Raw genomic sequence first — 17550 nt, forward strand, 5'->3', positions numbered from 1 at the left:
CGTGTCACTCCTCCCAGTACCCCAGTCCTGCTCCTAGAATCACTTCCCAAACAAATCCTCTGCCTGGGAGCCTTGCCTAGGGCTCTCCCTTCAGGGGAACTCAGGCCACAGCAGCCTACATTAGACAGCATGAAGGCTCTGGGCTTTTGTGCTAAGAGTAATAGGAAGCCATTGAAGACTTGGAAGCCGGTGTTTGATGAAATCTGTATTCTTACGGGTCAACTTGGCTCAGTGTGGAGGATGGGCTGGCGTAGCGGCAAGGGCTGTGTAACAGCGAAGACCATTCTGGAAGCTTTTGCAGGAGTCTGGGCGAAATGAGAAGGCTGACTGGATGAGGGTATTTGTTGTCTGGCTGTCTCTCTCTGTCCCTCTATGTCTCATGGATTTTCTCTCAACCTACACACAGGCCCTTCTGATCTTAGCCTCGTGTGGCCCATGTCAATCCTGGGCCCTGGCTGCTAGATCAGGACCACGCCAAGCCAGAAGTCTACAAGTTTTCCCTGAGTGCTTCAGGGGCCACTGGGCCCTGGGTTCGCAGAGAAATGAGCAGTCACGAGAGTAAGCAGAAGGGGCCATGGAGGCCTAGCTCCCTGACAGCCTGGAAGAAGAATCATGAGGAAGAGAAGTCAGGCACCCAGAGCCTAGGGGAACCCATATATCAGCACCACAAAGGCTCAGTCATTAGTCAGTGTTGCTTGAACACAAGTCTCCAGAACGCAAGAGGAGAGGGCCAGGTGGTTGTGAGATATCATCTTGTCCAGCCCCCCTTTCCCAGCTGATGAGGAAACTGAGGCTCAGAGAAGTGGGGTCTCTTGACTGCAGGCTGGTTCATCTCCTCAATGCACCACAACATTCCTTGACTGGTTCCTGGCATCTGGTTTTGCTTTTATTTTTCTTCACACATCAACAACTTTTCCAATATAGCATTTGGAGTTTCATTGAAATGTCATTGGTCCCTCAGTGTACGCTGGCCCCAAGCAGGGCTGACCCCATGTCAAGTCCTCTTGCTGTCTGCTGACATCACCACAATCACCTTTACCACTGTTAGGACAAAAACTTGAGACAGGAACTTGCCCTCAAAGCGGGAAAGGAGCCATGAGACCAAGGAATGACTCAAACAAGTCCAGCTTGGCGAGTAGCGAAGTTTATTAGGACTTACACACAGGGCACTCAGCAAGACAGCTCGAGAGATCCGGCCTCCCCCAATCTCTAAACTGCTTTTCAGTTAATTTTCTGGCTCTTTGTCTACTATATATGAGCAATGAGACTTTTACTTGGTTGGTTCTCAGATACTCTCCAGGATGTTTGGGTTCTCAGAGACACCTGGTCCTCAGCTGGGCACCATGGAAATGGCTCATTACCTGGCCTTCAGGGTTCAAGCAGGGGACATACACCCTTAAATAACCTAAAGGGGACCTGTCACACTACAACCACCACCACCATCATCAAGAAGCCACTGGCTGACTCAGATACACCCCCAGGAGGACAAGGGAGAGTGGATGCTGGTAAGACAGGGCGAGAGACCATCACCAGGGAAAGATTCCATTCTTGGAAGGACATCAAACCAGGGGGCGGGTCTGTAGTGGAACCGCTGTTTCTTCTCCTGTATCCAACAGTTCTAACTGTGGCTTTCTCCATTTTCAGCTCTTTCTTTTCCTGGTCTTCTCATTGCTGATTCCTGCGTGCCTCCCTCTCTTCCTCCCCCAATATATTCTTTAGTCTAGAGTAAACTGCTTCTTTCCATTCCCCACACTCTCCAGTCCCCTTTCCTCCCTTATTCCAGGCTCCAGCATTTCTGCCTTCTCCTTGGCACACTTGCCATCTTGAGTAACCCCTCCCCTGCTGTGCTCAGCTACAGATGCCGAAGTTCCTAACACTGAGTTCCATAAACTTTACCTCGCCCTCTTTATTCCCCTAAAAAATGTCTGCGTTTTGTCCCGGCCTGTGTCTGGCTCACCTTCCCTGGTGGCTGCACTGCTCTGGGGTCATTGGTTATCGGGGAACCTGCCCCGATGGTCACGTAGGTTCTTTTCTATTTTCCCTAAGTGTCGGCTGGTTTGAGAAATAAAGGGACAGAGTACAAAAGAGAGAAATTTTAAAGCTGGGCGTCCAGGGGAGACATCACATGTCGGTAGGTTCCGTGATGCCTCACAAGCCGCAAAACCAGCAAGTTTTTATTAGGGACTTTCAAAAGGGGAGGGAGTGTACGAATAGGATGTGGGTCACAAAGATCACGTACTTCACAAGGTAATAGAATATCACAAGGCAAATGGAGGCAGGGCGAGATCACAGGACCACAGGACCGGGGCGAAATTAAAATTGCTAATGAAGTTTCGGGCACCATTGTCATTGATAACATCTTATCAGGAGACAGGGTTTTGAGAGTAACCGGTCGGACCAAAATTTATTAGGCGGGAATTTCCTCTTCCTAATAAGCCTGGAAGCGCTATGGGAGACTAGGGTTTATTTCATCCCTACAGTCTCGACCATAGAAGACAGCCACACCCAAGGGGGCCATTTATAGACCCACCCTCAGGGGTGCATTCTCTTTCTCAAGGATGTTCCTCGCTGAGAAAAAGAATTCAGCGATATTTCTCCCATTTGCTTTTGAAAGAAGAGAAATATGGTTCCGTTCCGCCCGGCTCACCGGCGGTCAGAGTTTAAGGTTATCTCTCTTATTCCTTGAACAATTGCTGTTATCCTGTTCTTTTTTCAAGGTGCCCAGATTTCATATTGTTCAAACACACATGCTCTACAATTTGTGCAGTTAACGCAATTATCACAGTGTCCTGAGGCAACATACATCCTCCTCAGCTGACAGGATTAAGAGATTAAAGTAAAGACAGGCATAGGAAATCACAAGGGTATTGATTGGGGAAGTGATAAGTGTCCACGAAATCTTCACAATTTGTGTTTAGAGATTGCAGTAAAGACAGGCATAGGAAACTATAAAAGTATTAATTTGGGGAACTAATAAATGTCCATGAATCCTTTACAATCCACGTTCTTCTGCCATGGCTTCAGCCGGTCCCTCTGTTTGGGGTCCCTGACTTCCCGCAACAATTGGGCCTAGCGTGCTTTTAGACTCTGATGGATATGGGTGAGCTCATTTAGATTCTCCTCCAGCTCCTGAGCCCACTGCCTCAGCGACTCAGCAGACTTGGATTTTGCCCCCTTGTGCAAGTCCAGTGAGTCTTGCACAAGGTTGACTACATCCAGCACAACGAGGATACCTGAAGTGGCCTTGCCCAGGTTCTGGGCTACTTTTCTCACTATCCGGGTGGGGGCTCCGGGTGTTCTCAGTGTCTCAACAATATTTATAGGTACGTATCACGAAGCAATCAAAGGGCGTCCAACAGTGGCTTTAGTCCTGAGTGTACGGACATCATTCGCAATCATTTTTGTGGCTTCGTCAAAATCAAGTGCAAAAGAAAGCACACTGGGTGTGATGTCACGCATAATGTCCCTTAGTGCCTCCAATTGGTCAGTGCTGGTTGCAGTCAGCCTGCTGGCTTTGAGTTCTGCTGACCTTGTGTATGTGTTCTCCACAATGCCGGAGGCGATCCCAGCTGTAGCAGATGCTATTCCCAGCCCTACCCCAGCTGCTGTAATGCTCAGGCTCAGCCCTGCTGTAAATGGTGCCAACACAACGCCAATGACAGACAGGATGCCAGTGGAGCCAGACACCACTTTGGCGATGACGCAGCCTCTGTGGACCTCTTCAATCTCATTTGCAATGACACGAAGCCTTTCTATGGACTCCTGAATCTTCCATCTGATTTGAGGAAACTGTTTCAAAAACCACTCCCTAAACTGCTGGTCTTTTTGCTGCATGTCTTTGTCCTCGATAGCCACATATGGTGTAAGATTCTTCAGAGCTTCATAGAGAGCATCTGCCTCATCTCTGTACCAATAAAGGACAGATGATTAAGAAAGGCAGCTTACTTATCTGTAAAATGAGCTCAACAAGATCTATTCTGCATAAATCACAGAGCTGTTACTATAAGTCAAATGGAAATAAAGTTCTAAAAGGTAAATAATTATTTTCAAGGCCGGGCGCGGTGGCTCACGCCTGTAATCCCAGCACTTTGGGAGGCCGAGATGGGCGGATCACAAGGTCAGGAGATCGAGACCATCCTAGCTAACACAGTGAAACCCCGTCTCTACTAATAATACAAAAAATTAGCCAGGTGTGGTGGTGAGTGCCTGTAGTCCCAGCTACTTGGGAGGCTGAGGCAGGAGAATGGCGTGAATCTGGGAGGTGGAGCTTGCAGTGAGCCGAGATCGTGCCACTGCACTCCAGCCTAGGCAACAGAGCGAGACTCCATCTCAAAAAATAATAATAATAATAATTCTATTCAAGGTTAAATATGTTTTGTACAACATACATATGCCACAGTACTTATTCAGTTTGGGAAAAAATAAGTTAAAGTCATCTTCAGATGCTCTTTAGTGGCTATGTGTTTGATAAAGATGGCTCCTCATGCAAAGGAGGTCAATGCCATCACTACCAGAGTGTGTGGAGAGGGGAAACTTTGTAGAAAAACAAAGAGAAGTGGATTCAGAGCAAAAAGACCTTCATTCAGAGGATCATAGAATAGTGATGAATTAACTTTATTAGAAGAGAGCACATCCCTTTGTCCTTGGCCCCTGGAAAGGGATCTCTGGGGCCCTGGAATGTCCTGCCTGGTAGGAACGTCTTTGTTTCCCTGGTGGTTTGGCTACAGGCCAGTATAGCAATGTGATGGGTGATGGGGGTTTAGGGCTATTAGGTGTCTCATCTGCCCTCCAGAGGAACTGAGGACTAAAGGGGCTAGACCTTGGGGAAGGGCTGGAGACTCCAAGTCAGCCATGATGGCAGCTTGTGATCCAGCCCTAGGAAGAGCTCTGCATTGTCATGAGTTGAGAAAGACTTACTCCTTGGCCAAACTCCAGTTGAACGGTTCTGAGCCTCTTCTCCTCTAGACGTTGACCTTGGCCTTCTATGCCCATCCCATGCTTGCTGGGCCTGCACCGCCCCAGCTCAGCAAGAATCCCCCAAAGTCAATTTAGAGAGGATCCCCCTGGCTTGCTGTCTGAGCACACTTGCTCTCTGATCACAGTCTTCACCCATTCATTTGATGAGTGACTGTCTGACCTGCCTTTATGGAGCATCCTGTTAGGCCAGTTTAGCAGAAACCCCCCACTCTGGTGCCTCCTATCAGTCCTGTTCCATCTGCCACCCCTTACCCTGGTGTTGGCTGTGACTCCCCCTCTCTCTTTACTGTATTCAGAGCTGGGCTCAGTCTCCCTCCCCTGTAACAACAATCCTGAATAAAGGCTTCCTTCCTGATTTAATGTGATTCACAGGAATTTTTCCTTAACTGGGTGAGCTTCCCTGGTTGGCAACACCCCATGTGTTTTGTCCCACTTTGACACAGGAGAACGCAGCGTCCTGAGGACAATGAAAATTCACAGCTGAAACCCTCCTAGACTCTGCCCTGTGTGTCTCTTCCTTAATCTGTGTTCTTTCCCTGTGATAAACCACAATCGTGCAATAACAGTTATCAGTGAGTTACATGAGTCCTTGTAGTGAATTATCCAACCTGAGGGGGGCTTAAGAAAGCCCCTCAAGTTTGCAACTGGTGTCAGAAGTAAGGGTGCACTCAAACGTTGCAGTTCATCTAAATCTGAGTCCTTAAGAATTCAAACACAACCTCAGACTAGAAGACATCAATTTGCCTGGCATGTTCTCTCTTCCAATGCCTCATGCCCTTTGACTTTCTGACTAAAGGCCACTGGGTGCAGCCACTGCCACCTATGACTGAAAAGTGGAAGACCTGGCTATTAGTCCTGGCTGCACATGAACTCTCAAGCCACCTTACTGCCTCCTGACCTGGCACCTCCAAACTTCAGGGTCTCACTCTCACATGTCACCAGCCAAACTAATGCCTTAGCAGGTGACAGCTTCATGTGTATACAGGTCAAGGCCCTACACAATTTCATGGAAGCTCTTGAGGACTCATGAGGACTTTGAAAATCATCTCTATAAATCACTAATGCTGAAAAGACCTACATTTGGACAAGATGGTAGAGATAGTGTTTTTCTCTTTGGTTGGGGACTTGTGAGTCTCCCGAGAACCCTTCAAATTACACCAATTGAAGCCACTCGTCCCCACTCTGGAAGGTGGCCTGAGGAAACACTGCCTCTACTCTATGTAGAACAGAGGAAGGTTTCAAATGGCAGCCCAGAACTCCCCATTTCCCAGGCATGGTGTCGGGGAAATAGTCACCCATGGCCCACTATTCCCATCAGTGATGGGATCAAATCAGGGAGGGAAGAAAAATCCCTCTCCCACTCACAGGTCCTCTGCAAGTCCATGACCACGTTACATTTCATGCTCTCAGTGTCTCCCTCCTCTCACCCTCCTCCCGGCCTTGATGCCCCACCCTTCCTGCTGCTCCTCCAATCTAGGCCCACCCCTGCCCCATCCTGACCCCTGGCTCTGCCCCTGGCAATGTCTCTCTGGGTCTTTGGGTGGCATCATGCTATTTGGTTCCCCACCTTTGACCTGGAGTTCATTCTAAGGCCTTCACCACACTCCCATCTGATTGAATTACTAATAGCATTGAACAGATGGCAGGTCCCAGTCTCCAAGACATAAAACAACAGCCCCAGAGCTGTGCAGGGACAGAGCCAGGATCCACCCCAGCTCTGTCCAACTCCATTCCAGCCTCTCTGTGTCCTGGGTCAGCAGAAGGATTCTGCTGTGTTTGTGCAGTTCCTCAGAGGTGGAAGAAAAGGGCCCCAGACAGCATCTCCAGGAACACACATTGATCAGGTCAAGATTTTTCTGACTTTTCCCAAAGAAAGTCCTGCTTGGCTTCCATCTCTAAGAAAAGGACTTTTGGCCCTGGTCTCTTCCCAGCAAGTTTTGTAAAAGGTAACATTAACTGAGCACCTACTATGTGTCAGTCATTATGCTAGATACTTTACATGCATTAGCTTATTTTTCTCACAATAAAGCTCAATGGATGAAGAAAGGAAAGCAGAAAGTAGTCAAGTAGCTTGCAAAGCTCCTATCACCAGTAGATGGCAGAACTGACCCTGCCCTTGTGGGCTTCCTCTCCCCTCAGCCTGAGGCCACTCACTGCCAGCGAAGCACTTGGAGGAAATATTCCTCCTGGACTGCTGAGATGGACATCCTCAAGCCCAGCAGAGGGGGCTGCCTGGAGGAGGTGTGCCTGCCAGAGAAAACTAGCCCAGGGGAGATCTGGGTGGCATCACCGGGGTGCTCCATGGAGGCAACCCCATGGAGGTTACCTGGGCAATTCAGCCACACGCACGAATGTCTTCCAGGCTTCATTGCTAGTCAGCAGGATTTTCAGATGCACTGGGCTAACTTTCTTCTGGAAGTATTTGATGACTTCTTCAGTGAAGAGTTTCTTTTCTAGTTGGAAACAAAAAGGATAAGATTGGAAGAAAGTTTGCTACCACATAAATGGCATTGAGTATAAGGTGGTTCGATGTTAATCCTCCTGAACCAGCTGTCACATGGGGTATTTTTGATGGAGGCACCAGTGCTATAGACTGAATTGTGTGCCCCCCAAATTCAAATACTGAGGCTCTAAACCCCAGTGACCATATTTGGAGACTGAGCCTTTAAGGAAGTCATTAATTTAAAGAGAGTCATAAAAGTAAGGACCTACTCCTATAGGACTGGTGTCCAATTAAAAGAAAAAAAAGAGACAGATGATCTCTCTCTCTCTCTCTCTCTCTCACACACACACACACACACACACACACACACACATACCCCACACTGGAAAGGCCATGTGAGGACACAGCCCTGAGGCAGCCTCTGCAAGCCAGGAACAACCCTGCTGGCACCTTCACCTTGGATTTCTTGCCTCCAGAACTGTGAGAAAATACATCAGTTGTTGAAGCCACCCAGCTTGTGGCATTTTACTAAGGCATCCCAAGAAGAGTGATTCACCAGGGAAGTGCCACAGTGCTTTGTGGAGCAACCGATCTATTTCAGCTGAGAATCACCAGAAAGTGAGCTTTCCACCATGTTTTCTCCCCATGTACGGGAAATATTCCAGTGATCACTTCCTTCTGCCATGTGCCTATTGTCAAACACTTTACACCAGTGTCTTCAAAATCTGAGTTTTGACCCATCAGTGGGTTATGACAATAGTTCATTGTGTCAAGAGCAGCATTTTAAAAAGAAAAGAGCATTGAAAGTATCAGAGTGTATTCAACACAGCAAGAGTGAGTATTCTTTTGTAAGATACTTGAAATATATCTATACACCCTTATGTAAATTCCTGGGATCTAGATGTGTTTAGGATGGCAGCATTTTCAATCTTTTAGAAGGGACAGAGGGTGCATATGGTTTATCACTGACCACTCCCAGCAGGGACTGGGCCCCACCTTGTAATCAAAGGTACAAATGTTTCAACCAGGAAACCAATGAATATTCACCTTAAATGGCATACATATTATCACTACAAAGCATCTTAGTACACAGCAGGATTACTGCCCAGATGAGTTGCCCCAAAAATGTGTGGTTTGCAGGGATTTGGGAATTATGGAACTCCAGAGAATGGGCTGGGAACCAGTTTGTATTTATGTATGCACTGGGACATGATGTAAAATTGTTTCCTGCTGTGCTCATACATGCAAGGCCTCATTCTCATTTCACAGAAGGAGAAATTGAGACCCAGACAGGGAGAGACACCACTCAACCCAGCAAGCAGGAAGCTCAGGGTTTGACTCAAGGCCAGCATTCCCTTGCCATTACTTTGAAGACTCCATATATTTAAAAAATGCCTGTGGTTTCTGCATTCTCCCCTGTAGTATACCTGTGGGGTTTTAAACATTTTATTTGCACAGAGGATTCCTCCTGCTGGTCATGGGCGCTCTCAGACAGGCAGTGGAGGGGGTTCTTTAGGTGAGCAGGGGAGTGGGACCCTCAGCACTGACCCCTGTGGCCCCTCCGTGTTGCCTCTGTCCCCTGCAGGCTGGTCTCAGGGTACACGGCTCCCCACTGGCACCTCTGAACCCAGCTGGCCCCATTATTAAACCACAGATCATCTTGTTTCGGAGGGAGAGTTTCTTCCTTGGGCCCCCAGCCCAGCCCTTCCTAAGGATTCCGGGGTTGGCTGAGAGCTCTCAGCTTCTAACCTTCCCTGCCCTCCCCTTGTCTTGGACAGGACTCAGCACAGCCCAGTTTGCTGTCCAGGGCGGCTCCTGAGCAGAGCTGACTTGATTGCCATGGCAACTCTGTAAGGTGAGGAAGCCGTCCTGAGGAAATGGGGCTTAGGGAAATGAACGCAGTCCTGACTTGGCTGGGCGAGGGCTTGTCTTGTTTTTTCTTTTTCCTTCTTCACCAAAAGGAGGAAGGAAACTCAGGGTTGGATGGAGGGAACCTCCAGCATTAAATTTGTGTTTTATTGATGGGGTGGGGATGGTGAATATAAAAGCAAAATTAAAATAAAAATCAGGCCCGAAACATTCCTAAGCAAACAAAACCAACCAGGCCTTCAGAACAGCTGTAACCCCTGTGAAACTGCAAGCTATGAAACTGGACTGGGGTCATATCAGATGGGCGCTTCTGTTAGACACAAACACAACTTAACCTTGGCCAGTCGTGAGCAGCCAGCTGACAGAGGGCCATGCTGAGATGTGGATGCTGGGAAGTCACAGAAGAAACAAGAACTCCAGGCAGCAGGTTCACATAATGGACACAGAAGGAGCTGCTGAAACCAGCTATAGGGACAGGGGGAGGGACGGGCCCACAGGACCCTGACAAACAGGAAGTGGCCAGTCTGGCTAAGACCAGTAAGATCTAACTCAGCACTGGGTCTGACCCACCTTTCACCCCAGACTCAATCATACCCTCCTTGTCCCACACCCACCCGCGCCACAGCAGTTCCATGCTTGCTACAAAACTGAGTGGCCCCCCAGTTCCAAGAAATCCCCGCCTCTTCCCATAAATCCTTATGCTTACTCTGCCCCTTAACTTAGTAAACCCACAAAGACAGAAACCCCAAACCCCACTGGGCCCGACTGGCTCTTCTGAGTCCACCTGCACTCCCACCCCTGAGCCTGCACTTCTGTTTTGCAGTGAAAGCTGATTTGCTTTTGCTTTGACTCAATTTTTTTCTCTCTTCGGTGTCAAAAACCTGGGCAAGGCTAAGGTCCGTTCTCATCTGCATTCAGAGACCTCCCTAAACCCACCGGCATCAACATGACCAGGAATTTTCCAACAAGGTAAAGCAAAACAGGCAGTTTTATCACTGGAACTAATCAAATAATGTCCTTATTGCACTTGCATATTCACCCGATAAACACTTGTCTTCCACAGTTTTTCATCATAACACAAAACCTCCTCCAGTTTGGTTTTCTCTATGAGCTCCTTCTTATTCAGATAAATGTTGTTGTGCCTCAGATGTTTCTTTGACAAGGGATACTTTCGATGATTGGACTCAGCCCAGGTAAAGAGGTACTTGTGACAGGCAGTGCATGGCGGGTGCCCTAACACAGCTCGGGAAGGGGGTGGCTTCCACTTAGAATCAACAGGGGTCAGGTAGAGGGGATGGGAACCAGCCCTTAGGGAGGCCGTACTGTGTGGCAGGCACTGGCTGGCCCAGGTACCCATGTAATGTTTGATCCTCATGACAACATGGGCAAATATTATCCCGCTGGTACAGGAAAGGAGGAGTAAGGAGCTCTATGTCACACAGAGGGGACATGGCCAAGACCAGAATGGGGTCCAGTTCAGTGGGAAGCTGGGTCACTCTACCCACAGGACCACTCTCAGAGCAGAGGGGCTGGTGCAGGGCAAGAGCTGGAGGGAGGGGACCGGCCTCTGCTGGAAACACCCCAGAGTCAGCCAGGAGCAGAGAGGGAGGTGAGAGGTCGGGGCTGCTGGTCAACCTCCTTTCCCACCCCTCCGCTACTCCTGGCCTCTGCTCTCCCCATCAAAAGCCAACCCTGCTGTTTCCATTTCCCCAAGGCTGTCCTGCCCCACTTGAGTCATCTGCTGGGTGCCAGGGTAGGGAGGAAGTGGGAACCTGGGCCATGCCCCCCTGAGGAGAGGTCAGGATGCAGATGCGCCCCCAGACCCCTGGGTCGGGGGACTCCACGTTGCCTCTCTTGGGGCTCGGGGCAGCCTCATCAGCCACTTCCATCTGGGTTCCAATGGGGCTCACTCAGCCTTGAAGACACCACCCTCCATTCTAGCTGTGGGTAGGAACCAGCCAGGGAAGAGGAGGCGAGCCTACCAGCAGCCAGGTCTCTGAGAGGCTTACCTTGGAACTGTCCAGCCACTGTCCAGCCTGGATGGTTTTGCTGCATCCTTGAGGAAGAGAAAACGAATTGTGGGATTGAATGTGAGCCACCTATGGGCAAAGGGAGGCTTGAGCAGCTGGGCCTCTGCAGATCCCTCTGAGGTGGCAGCAAATACCAAGACCAACCTAGCCCAGATTCTTTCTCTATCACCAAGTCCCCATCATCTGCTATTTACAGACACTCAACTCATTCCAGCTCCCTCTTCTCTCACTCTCACACCAAGGAAAAGTCCGCTTGTCTTGTTGGAGAATGAGGAGAAGATAATCAGAGGAGGGGCAGCCATCTGATAATTACAGAAACTATGGAGTCTATACACAGAAATAGAGATGGGAAGGAACGTTCTGACAATGACTGGGGCCTGGAAACATGTGTGACAACTAATTGATGATAGCCAGTCTGTATTGAGTGTCTGTGATGTGCAGGGCTTCTTTTTTTATTTTTATTTTTATTTTTATTTTTTTTTATTTATATTTTTTGAGACGGAGTCTCACTCTGCCGTCCAGGTGGAGTGCAGTGGCGCAATCTCGGCTCACTGCAAGCTCCGCCTCCCAGGTTCACGACATTCTCTTGCCTCAGCCTCTCGAGCAGCTGGGACTACAGGTGCCCGCCGCCACAACTGGCTAATTTTTTGTATTTTCAGTAGAGAAGGGGTTTCACCGTGTTAGCCAGGATGGTCTCGATCTCCTGACCTCATGATCCGCCCGTCTCGGCCTCCCAAAGTGCTGGGATTACAGGCGTGAGTGGCCACGCTGGGCCTGTGATGTGCAGGGCTTCTGACGTATGTCTCATTCGATGATCACACACAACCCGGGAGATGGGTACCACTTTCCCATTCGAACACAGAGGAATCCACAAAAGTTAGGGAACTTGCCAGTGTTTTCTATTGCTAGAGCCAGGACTTCTGCTTCAATCCCTTGTCTTCAATGACTGTGCTCTACTCCCTTAAATATACAATATTGAGTCACATATACACGCTCATGGTAAATGACTCCTCATTGCAAATCCATGTCTCACACTCTGTGCTCAACTCTTCGTCTTGGTGAACTCACTGGTGCTGCAGTGGACAGCCTGTGTCCCCGTTGCTTCTCTAAGATCTTTTGTCCCACAAAGACCTGGATCCTGCCAGATGCTGGCCCAGCCCCTGCTGTGGCTGCCGAGCCCTCCTGGCACTGCCCTGTCCCCTCTGCTGTCCTCCCCTAACTGATGGACCTTAGGGTGTTTCTAATTCTTCGTGTAAATTATGCTACAAAGAACATCCTCCTTCATGTAAAACTGCCCACATCTGAGATTATTTCCTTAAGATATTTGTAGGAGTAGAATGACGAGGTCAGAGGCTATCAACATCTCAAAATGTTTTATACCTGGAGCCACACTGCATGCAAATTATACCAATTCACACTCAAACTAGCAGTATATGAAGCTGCCCATTCTTTCAGTCTTACTGGCTCTCAGTAGTCTCTTTTTCAGGACAAAAAAATATATACACAACATGTAAATTTCAGAACTAAATATACTTGTTACCAATACCAATTAGTACCAACTTTAAAGCATGAAGGTAGCAGTTGGGATGTGAAGCACTGAACAAAGGAGAAGGAGGATTAATATTGTCACTTTTTAAAAAGGGAACTTAAATACTGGCTACAACTGAGGGTATAAGAAAGTTGTAAGTAAATTGTTTACAGCTACAAAGTTGCTAATGGAAGACATAAAACTGGTGATAGAATGTTAGGAAAAGGTGGAGAGAAGAGATAGAGGGAGGGTACAAATAAGATGAAAATGACTAATAATGATACTATAAATAATAACAATACCACTTCAGCCCCATCCCAGTTAGGGACAGCTCCAAGCATTACCATTTTTCTTTTCTCACCGTGTGTCTCTGCACACTCCCTGGCACACCCACTTCCAGCAGCTGGTCTTTGTTTGCAGACTTTATTTTAACAGCTCAGTGGTTCCCGGGCCCCCTGATGGGGTTCCATCCTCCAGCTGTCATACAAAAGCTCCCTCCTCAAAAGCCACTCGCCTCCCTCTTTCCCCTTCCTGCCTTTGTCTCAGGGTTCAGACACACAGATGTCTGTCTTCTGGGGCCCCCATGCAGCAAGGGTAAAAGGAGGACCCAGTCCTGGGCAGCATTCACCAGGGGAGTATGCAGAGAGCTGTCTGGGTGCTTCTTGCTGTAAGGGACGGGGGTGACAGGAGAGGGGCATCCCTTCCCCTTGTTCCTGCTTTGTTCACTGTGTGACCCCCTAGGCCAGGGCAGCCATCTCAACACCATGAGCCGGGAGAACTGGGAGGACCAGGAGAGAGCAGAGGAGCAGGAGGGCAGAGATCTGGGGCCTCGGACTCGCCCGACGCTTGTGAGGAGCTGCACCTAGGATCCCATCCTCCTTGGTCATTGTTGGCCTGGCTCAGAACCTGATCTGGGGCCTCTGCTGAATGTTGAGGCTGGATACTGACTGTTAGCCTCAACTAGGACACAATGCATCCTCTCTAGGCGAGTCTACCAGTTGGTCAATTCCAGGAAGTGATTTTGGTTCCTATAAAAAGCCCACATGGCCCCAGGCCCAGCCCAAGCCAGGCCCAATTGTGCAGCCCAGAAACGGAGCCCTCCCTCCCGCCTCGGGGCTCCGAGCCAAGCTCACCAGATGCAGAGGACAAAGACTCTCAGCAAAGCAGCTCCCTCCATGTCGCTGCGGGGCCTCCTCCTTGGGCAGGAAAAGAGGGGTTGAGACAGTGTGATCCTCCTGAGAAATCACCATTTTCATTTCATTTTTAATAAAGGGTTTTGCTCTGTCACCCAGGCTGCAGGGCTTTGACACCATCCTAGCTCATTGCAGCCTAGATCTGCTGGGCTCGAGTGACCCTCCTCCTTCAACCTTCTGAGTAGTTGGGACTGCAGGTGCACGCCACCATGCTGGGCTAATTTGTTAATTTGTGATTTCATAGAGACAGCATCTCCTGTGTTTCCCAGGCTGTCTTGAACTCCTGGCCTCAAGTGATCCTCCCACCTCTGCCTCCCACAGCACTGGGATTACAGGCTTCAGCTATAGTGCTTTCTGTCTTGATGGGCATCTCTTTTTGGTGAAGAAAAATAAGGCCGGGCGTGGTGGCTCATGTCTGTAATTCCAGCACTTTGGGAGGCCGAGGCGGGCAGATCACGAGGTCAGGAGATTGAAACCATCCTGGCTAACATGGTGAAACCCCGTCTCTACTAAAAATACAAAAATTAGCCGGGTGTAGTGGTAGGCGCCTGTAGTCCCAGCTACTCGGGAGGCTGAGGCAGGAGAATGGCGTGAACCTGGGAGGTGGAGCTTGCAGTGAGCAGAGATTGCGCCACTGCACTCCAGCCTGGGCGACAGAGCAAGACTCCATCTCAAAAAAAAAAAGAAAAGAAAAGAAAAATAAAAATAAGACCAAGACTCAGATTTCACAGAAATTACCCCCCTGATTTCATGTACTTTTGGCAGCTCTATCAGGTTTCTGAGAGGGGAAAATCTTAGGCTGGGAGGAGAGGTGACTTGCCCAGAGTCACACAGCTCTTGGAGAGCAGAGGGGAGGCCAACATCTGCCCTTGTGACTCTGATATTGAAGCAAAAATGTGTGATTTTAGTAATCCAGAAGTGTCCAGGTTTGATTCTGTTTCTACAAACACAGAGATCTAAGCTCTTGCTCCTGTAGTTATATTCACAATTCCACAGTGTGGCTTTTGAATCTCATGATTACAAAGCTGGCATCATGCCACAGGCACCATTCTGCAATGCGACCTTCTCACTCCCCTGTCTCAGCCATGTTTCCTATTGCGGGATCTGGCCAGCAGCCCCCAATGCAACGGGGCTCTCTCTTTGCTCCTAGGCGGATCGGCAGGTTAAGAAATAATAGACACACACAAGATAGTGAAACCTGGGTCCAGGGGGGTCACCGCCTTCTGGCCAACAATGCACTGGATATACCAGCATTTATTATTCAGTTTAGTGAGGGCAGGGGCAGGTTAGTGAGGGATTTAGGGTCATTTGATTATGAGGTGAGATGGTCACATGGGGATGAAGTAATTCTTTAACATAACATTTGTATGTAGAAGTACAGTACATTTGTATGTAGAAGTACAGTATACAGAGATAAGAATTTACAATATAGTGTGTGCGTCAGTAATTTCTAACAGAGCCTTAAAACAGAAACCCAATCTTTCCATAACCTATGATTAGCAAGATATTAATCAGCAGTAACAATTGCAACAAAAGCTGGTTACAAACAATCCGTGGAAACAGGACTTGAAGCTAGACAACCGGTTAGACCAGAAATTCTCAGAAGGGAGTATGCCTTAACCCTAAAGATGCCTAGAAGAGCCGTGGCAAGATGAGGGCGTTTATAGCCCTATCTTATCCATATGGACAGGCGCCCCCCATGCGTCCATTTATAGGCTCCCCACAAGGGTCGCCTTCCATTCCCAGAGCTATGAACATCTGCTTTTCTGGATAGGAATCTTGGTGATGTGAAACCTCCCTGACTGCAAGTCCATTCATAGGCTCTCTGCAGGGGGAAGCACATCACGCGCTGTTGGCTCGTTCTGGCAGTCCAACCTGGCATTGTCTTTACACAATCCTGCATGCAATTTTGTATTTACAATAATCAGGAGCATTTCAATCTTTTATTCCGTAGCAATAGTTTCAGGGGGTCTCCCTACAGTTTCCCATTAGGGACACAGCACAGCCTGTTTCTTCTCCATCACCCCAGAGGGCTGAACAGAGGGACAGAGGTGAGGATCAGAGACGTGGAGTCCTATGATCTATCTGCTCAGCCTCCTGACACTGGACCCTGCGCAAGTCACTCCCTTCCCAGGGCCTCAGTTTCCCCACCGGGCCTGGCACAAGTAGGTGCTCAGACTCAGGGTGGGTGAGATGACCTCTACGATCCTTGTATCTCAAAAGAAATCTCTTGCCCCATCAGGCCTCAGCAGCAGCACCCTGGGGCCAGCCTGGTTGGGGCCAGGCCATAAGGACAGACCGGGCTCCGGGTCACCTCCCCTCCTCCACCTTCTTTGATTCCTTCAAATTTCCCAAAGAGATGGGCACCCCCAACACAAACCTTCCTCCTGGGGTCACCTGGCCATGTCTCAGCGGTCTAAAACTGAACTGGGCCCAGGGAGCTTTGTGAACCCATCTGAGCTGTTTCCCCGCCTCTCTCTACAGTTTAAGGGCCCAGCAGGAGGGAGGGAGCAATCAGACTTAAGCCTGGGTGCAAATCCAGGCTCTGCCACTGCTTTCCTGTCTGATCTGAACCAGTTACCTAACCTCTCCGAGCTTATCTACAAAAGCTGAGTGATCCTTCCCTCATAGAGCTATTGTGAGAATAAGGAGATGGGGGCAGGTCAACTGTCCCCAGTTTACCAAGTAATCTTCCCCTGACAGAGACTGAGCAAGATCCAGCTGTTCTGAGCTGTGTGGATCTCACCTCCAGCTACGCATCTCTATAACAACCAGACAGGTCCTCCAGCCCCCAAGATATAACCAGGAATTCAAAAGGGAAAGTGAAAGTCACAACTTTCCAGCAGCTTGCGATCAAGCACAGCAAACACGCTGCTCCCCAGCACCACCTGCAGTCCAGCTCCACCCTCCTTGCTGCTGCGCTTTGAGGAGCAGCCTGAGACCAGACCTCCAGGTCTCTTTCATCCAACCCACCTGCCTCGCATCCTCAGGGTTGGGGGTCTGCTCTAGTCTTCAGGAGGAAAGGCCTGCCACTGACATACTGTGGGACCCTTCAGATTACTCGCCGTCCTCCAGTGCTTCCACACTCCCCTGATGCCTGCCTTACTCCTGCCCATACCATCAGCATTTGCACAGTCTCCCACACATGCCAAGTGGATGCTTATTTTATATTTATTGTAATGCCGTTGGGGTTATTTTGGTTTTGTTTTGGAGACAGGGTCTCACTCTGTAGCCAACGCTGAAGTGCACTGCCACAGTCGTAGTGCACTGCAGTTTCAAACCTCTGGGCTCAAGCCATCCTTCCACCTCAGCCTCCTGAGTAGCTGGTTCTACAGGCATCAGCCAACCACCTAGCTAATTTTTTAAAAAAATTATATTAGAGATGGTGTCTCACTATATTGACTGGGCTACTCCTGAACTCCAGGCCTCAAGTGATCCTCCCACCTTGGCATGAGCCACCGCACCAGGCCTGCTCTTGTTAAAGGCCATGCCTTGTGGCTTCTAGATATT

The 17550-nt window shown here is 49.1% G+C and overlaps 1 protein-coding gene across 1 annotated transcript; it reads right to left on the minus strand.

The window, feature by feature from the left end:
- Positions 1 to 2932: 2932 nt before the first annotated feature.
- LOC129023427 (apolipoprotein L4) lies at positions 2933 to 16910 on the minus strand. Its single transcript, XM_054470124.2, is given in 5 exon segments — positions 2933 to 3904; positions 7304 to 7430; positions 11299 to 11345; positions 13981 to 14043; positions 16723 to 16910. Coding segments are annotated over 4 exon segments (1053 nt in total). The 5' UTR covers positions 14025 to 14043; positions 16723 to 16910; the 3' UTR covers positions 2933 to 3069.
- Positions 16911 to 17550: the final 640 nt, after the last annotated feature.

Source organism: Pongo pygmaeus, chromosome 23 (assembly GCF_028885625.2).
Source record: "Pongo pygmaeus isolate AG05252 chromosome 23, NHGRI_mPonPyg2-v2.0_pri, whole genome shotgun sequence".
In the NCBI taxonomy this organism is placed as follows: domain Eukaryota; kingdom Metazoa; phylum Chordata; class Mammalia; order Primates; family Hominidae; genus Pongo; species Pongo pygmaeus.